The 6,000-nt window shown below is 48.9% G+C and overlaps 1 protein-coding gene across 3 annotated transcripts in view; it reads right to left on the bottom strand.

Annotated features, from left to right (window-relative positions):
• Positions 1 to 389: 389 nt before the first annotated feature.
• The window catches only part of TTI1 (TELO2 interacting protein 1), a 42,469-nt gene continuing 36,858 nt past the window's right edge, over positions 390 to 6,000 (bottom strand). For 2 of the 3 annotated variants that reach the window (XM_058679553.1, XM_058679554.1), the window contains exon 8: positions 390 to 1,131. In XM_058679553.1, coding sequence (XP_058535536.1) covers positions 810 to 1,131 — 322 coding nt within the window. In that variant the 3' untranslated portion in view covers positions 390 to 809. The remainder of the gene's footprint in view (positions 1,132 to 6,000) is intronic. The other variant, XM_058679555.1, reaches the window with a different exon arrangement.

Genomic DNA, 6,000 nt, shown 5'->3' with positions numbered 1-6,000 from the left:
AAAAAAAAGTTGGTCTAGAACATCTGGGATTTGCTTCAAAATCCTCCAGGAGTGTGGGCAAGGAGGCAAATGGGCTGTGTGCTGTGCACAGTGGAGCCGGGTACCAGCCCTGGGGAGCCTTGTCACCCCAGCACCCACAGAGGGACCTTAAAACCACTATTCTACTCACCAGGTGTCAGAATCTATGGTGAGCGGTTGCCTTGGGCTGGGAAATGGGGCCGGGGAAAGATGTATTTCCCACTATTTTCTGTTTGTGCTGTTTTTTTTTTTTTTTTTAGTTTTGTTTGTGCTGTTTGGATTTCACACCACGGCTCTGTGTTACCTATTCAAGTGCATAAACTCATTTAAGAAAATACCACCCGATTTAAATAAGAAACTTCTAAGAGAGCTCTTAATCATACTTCTCATCCAAGAAGTGCCTTTATTTCATTTCTCCCCAAGAACAGGTTAGGTACGACAGATTTGTTCCAGCTCATTATTTGAGGAGTGGCTTGAGTGGGAACAGAGGGGCGGGCGGGGGGAGCAGGCTTCTTGGGCTCCTTGCATGTCTGACCCACCTCAAGGCCTTGGAGGACAACACTGCTGGGGTACCAACCAGAACTCTGTCGCCAGAGTTGCCGGCGCTTGGGGGCGTGGCTTGTGGCTGAGTGCTGGTGTGTGTGGGTGGGCTAGGAGGAGGTGGGTGGGGTGGGAGACTGTGCAGATGGCAGGCGAAGGAGTTAAACCCTTAGAGCCACCAGACAATGTCAATTGAAAACACTAGGTATGAAATATAAATAACAGTCAGCTACTTTCCTTCAATCCAATTTCTAAGCAGTTGTGTGATCGATCAATTTAGAAATTGATCGGCTGTCTACTGCACCTTTGTGGCCTGCCTTTCTGCTGCCAATGCCTTCAGCCAGGGTGGGGCCTGGCCTGGCTGCCATTGCGGGGGAGGGCGAGGTGGGGCTGGGCAGCTCCTGCAGCAGGCAGAGAACATTGGCAGTGTAATGGTTCAGTTGCCCGGTGGCCCCTCGCAGCTGCACAGGGTTGAGGCTTGGGTGGGGAGGCGTGAACTGCACGGGACAGTAGAGTTCATTCAGGAGGAACCAGGTGGAGTCTGGGTCCACTTTCATCAAGTGGAGGAAGACACTGTGGAGAGAAGGAAAGGACTGAGGAGGAGGGCATGGGGAAGAGGGAGTGCCGCAGGCCCACTTACAAGCCAGTGGACTGGGCTATTTGAGAAGAAACCGATAATGAGATCAAGTCATTCCAAACAGCAGAACCAACGCACTTCAGTTGATAAGACAGGACTGTCAGGATGGTCCAACACACAGAGGTGAACAGTTTCACATCCACTGACAGGGTAAATCAGTAATTAGTCGGAGTAGAATAATATTGACATTCAACAAGCTCTTGGCACAGAAGCTGCTGAGTTCTGTAGTGTAAAGTAGGAGTTTCCAAAGGGAAGAAAAATGACAGTGCCCACCTCCCATTATGGGCTTGACCCAGGTCATGGCTCCATCAGGCTGGGTCAGGGTGGCAGAGGGCAGCCCTGAGACAGGAGCTGCCCCGATGGGGGCTCCCTGCCCGGCTCACACTCCCGCCTGCTGAACTCCACAGTGAGAAGCATGGATTTCTGGTGGTATGGACACATGCTTGGGGATCCTCTGGGAACACCAGCCTGCCCACTGGCATCAGATCCATACCACATACTACAGGCTGGCAAATGGCTCCTTTCTTCTGGGCAGGACCCAGCACTGATGTTCCTATACAACATGGGCAGGGTTCTCAGGGTCCTGGGCCATTGGCACCACAATCACCCAACGTGAGGCTCTCTGAACTCTGGGGCTACAATCAGCTCGTGTCTGTTCTGTTCGTTGTGGACACTGGGCGCCTGGCATGGTACCTGGCAACACTGGATATAAACTTGATGACTGAATAGCTTCTCATTTGGACAACCAAATAAAGCGGTACACTGATGGCTTAGGACAACATCCCCCCTCACTTGGAAAACACAGCATTGTGTGAAAGGATCTGAAGGGGAGAGAGGCTATTAGCACCATGTAAAAACTGATGCATGGAGTCATTAGGTCCGTGGCTGCAGGAATCATTTCCTTCATCTGGGTCTCAGTTTCCTTGCTTCTGACGATGAGAGCTGTATCTCACTCCAGGATTTCTGAGTTTCAAACCCCAGTCAAACCCCATACTGCATCTAGCACATGGCTCCTGTCTATCAACTAAGAGGATAGCTCCTCCATCTGCAGGTTTTACATCAGGAGTAAGAGAAAAACCAAAACAAGGCAAAAACAAAAAACCTGTGCCTGTGCTGAACAAGTACAGACTTTCTGTTTCTTATCATGGCTCCCTACAAAATACATTTTAGCACTATTTACATATTGTAATAGGTGTTTGGGTGTTCAAAGTCATCCAGGTGAGGACGTGCTGGGTTACACATGAGCATTTCACCAGATTGTAACAACTTGGGCACCTGCAGAGCTGGGCTTCCTTGGTGGGTTCCCCAGCCAATGCGCAGGGATGCCGAGGGACGGCTATACATCCCCTATCTGATATATCACATTTTATTCTTGCTGATCGTTCCTGGGAGCCTCTCCCTCACTTCTGAGCACCAAACAGGAATTTAGGTGCTTGCTCAACAGACACGATTTTGGTTTTTAATTTCACTAATCAGAAGAGCCTGCGACTTCAGGGGATTTGGGTCTGACCTCTGCAAAGCTGGCTTTGTTCTCTTCTCTGGGTTTACAAGGTGTATTGCCAAGGAGGTAAGGGAGGCAGGCCCTTTGAAAAATTTCCTGGCCTGTTCTGTGCCTAAACAATTTAAAGTTTCCTTTGTTTTGTATAATCTTGTGTTTATAACCTCCACGGTGGTGGTGGCTGCTGGGGAAGTGATTAGAATATTCTAATTCATCGTTTCCACTTCACTGCAGAAAGGAGATGGGGCTGTGTGGGAGACAATTTTTGTTTAAAAACAAAAATATCTTTGATAATTAGAGTGGCAGGGGAAATAATAAAAACTGCACCACAACCAGGAAGCAGATTTCTATTTACACGTGCCACAGTTGACAGTTTTCCCTGGTGACAAAGACTGTTAAGATGCAAATGGTTTCATTTGATTTTTTTTTCCCCTCTTGCACAAACTGGAACAATTTCTCAAGCTACAGCAGGGCGCTCTCCCAGCTCTGAGAAATATTTTTATCTGGGTAATACCCAACAAAGTGTGCTCCAGCCCAATTCATGCTGACTTACACAGCATGAAAATGTTGCAACCCTCGTTTTCTGAGCCCTTCTCAATGTGCAAAATGGCAGGAAAGGAAAACGAAAGCAGTCAGTCTCTTTGCCCTAGAAAATTTTCAAATAAATAAAAAGCTAATAGGGAAGCAAAGGAAAAATGTGGACAAAGTTCACTTTTTTTTTTTTTTAATTAGACAAGAACCAAGCTCCTGGAAGAATGATTTTGGGTCTCATGCCTGGTCTGAAATGGGTGCACATCACAGGATGGCAGGCTGCAATGCGCGCTCCTCCTGCCATCTCTGGGGCTCGAAGCAAATGGTTTCGCCTTGTGAGTCTACTTCCTTTACCTGCAGGGGAAGGTGACAGCCTAGCCCGTGCCCAGGTTGCTTTGGAGACTCAGGAAAACCCTTTGAAGCATCTGCTCCTTCCAGAGGCAGCCTGTGTGTGTCTAAGGAGTAATTATCACCCCCAACCCCAGCAGCTCTGCCACATCTGAGAGAATTCCCACACTTGGAAAAGGGCAAGCCATTTGTCTTTTGTCTCATAATTTCCTCCATGCGGACTTGGTGGGGATCCTGAGCCTCAGCCAATGGGGTTCTAATTTCACTCATTATCCTCGAGAAGAAACGAGTGTGGTCTACTTTGCCCTCCACATGCCCGAGACAGGGAGCAAACACCGTGTCATGCAGCCAGCTGGCTGGCAGGCGGAGCTGTGCTCTGCTTGGGAAGGGACTCGCGGCCTGCTGAACTCTAAACACTGACAAACTGCCAACTTGGACCATCACTGCTTCTTGCTGAGCCTGGGACCCTGGAGGTTGGTGCCAGCTCTGTTCCGGGCTCTGGTGCCTCTTGTTCTGGGGGCCAATTCTTGCCCACCCGAGCTGGAAGGCAGGTTCCAGACAGAGGGAAAAGCTCCAGGCTGGAGGCAGAAATCCTTGGAAGCCAGAGAAAAGCAGGGACCGGGGTAGCTGCCTGCATACTGCTCCTCATACATGGAGGAGCGTACAGGCCGCAAGGTCTAAAGAGAAACATTGCTTAAAAAATACAGGTACACTATTTAACTCTGGAACAAAGATCTCTTTCTCCTTCCCCCAGGCCTGAATCAGTGGCTCCGGGGAGCATAGTTATCAAGAGATTATCTGGTCCCCAGAGCACAGGAGGCACTCAGCCGTGTGCCTCCTGCCTCCCAGTGTCCTGAGGGGAGTGATTATCTCTCAATAACCCGTAGGGCCGTGTAGCTTAAATGATAACTTGACTTTAAAAAATTTAGAACTCCCCGTTAGGCAGTTTCTAAGCAACCTCTGTTTCCATGGCAAAGAAGCCTGGTGTTTATACTGATTTTTCACTTAAAATGCAGTTTTATTGAATTTCACTTCATGCAGGCAGCCATTTCCCTGCACTTCAGCCCTATCCGTAATCGACGGGTATCAGTAAATGTGTAATAAACTCTACATGCCAAACCGACAGGAGCAGCTCATTCTGTCATGATTATTGCTGGGTGCTGTGAGCGACCGAGCTGGGAGTCAGGAGGGAGGAAGTGTGCCATCAGCATCCACTCACTCCATGTGGTTTGGGTTTTACCAAACATCAAACACTTGTGACTTCAAACGTTTACTAGCGCCTGGTCCAGCCCACACACTGAGGTGGCCTGGGATACAAACAGGGATGGACCAAAGTGCTGGTCTCAGGCAACACAAGACCAAGGCCAGAGGCCCAGGCTGTCACGTAGCCTCCTAGGTCATGGGCAGGATGGGGGAGGAGGGACGGGGAGGGCTTCCTGAGGAGGGAACGTGGCCTCCCTTGGCCTCAGAATATGACAAAGCTGGAGAAATCTGCCTGTTGCTGAAGCCAGGACCCCAAAGTCCATCCTCACCATCCCTGTCTAGACAACATCGGCTCGAAGGGTGCTCTGGAACGCCACCAGCCAGCCAAGGCCCAGGAGAGCTACCCAGCCTGTGAGACAAAGAAGGGCTGCCGGCGGCCGTGGGTGACAGGCCATTTTGTGTCTGTCAGTTACTGGCTTGAGGCACCGCTGCTCCTCATCTCTTTCTGGATTTCTAAAATGCTCTCTCAAGCTGTCAGGGTAGATGTCAGCAGTAAAGGAACTGTGGCTTTATGATGTTTGTTTATTTATCTATCTATCTGGTTTCTACAGAAGTCATTCGGGGCTGTCTTCTTAGGAACATGCTATAGACGCTCTCTGCACAGGCATGACTAAATGTGTTCAGAAAATAAACTCTTGTTGGAAAGCAGGCATCTCCACAAAGCTATTTTGGATTCCCTGATGTTCCCTCTCTTGGCAGAACAGCCCCCACAGTCTTCTCTTCTCTGGCCACCTCTTCTCCCATTAGCTGGTGCAGGCTGCTGTTGCAAATGAGGCTGTGTGTTGCCTTTGAAACAAATGGATGCTCAGGGTGTCCACGTGTCCCAGGCAGCGAGCAGTGGCTATGTTTTCATACTCAGTAATTTACTCTAATGGGTCTCGGTTCATTGGTTAACCAGTATTTCAAGCCTGTCCTTTGTTGCTATTCAATTTAGCTATCTTCTCCTGCACCGAGGTCGTTTTTTGTTTCTAAATGTTGGAAATGGAGGATTATGACTTGAAGCAACGATTTACTCTCCAAATAAATACTACCAATTACCTCTGCAGCTATACATACTCGTTAGACTTAACTACACTTACCTGTTCAAAACCATTCATCTATCGATCTAACTCTGACACCCACACTCACAGATGCCTGTACTAAAAATATTTAAAGGCAATGAGGG

Source organism: Ochotona princeps, chromosome 22 (assembly GCF_030435755.1).
Source record: "Ochotona princeps isolate mOchPri1 chromosome 22, mOchPri1.hap1, whole genome shotgun sequence".
Taxonomy (NCBI): domain Eukaryota; kingdom Metazoa; phylum Chordata; class Mammalia; order Lagomorpha; family Ochotonidae; genus Ochotona; species Ochotona princeps.
The sequence above is the reverse complement of the archived record's forward strand: the minus strand, read 5'-3'. Positions and strand labels throughout refer to the sequence as shown.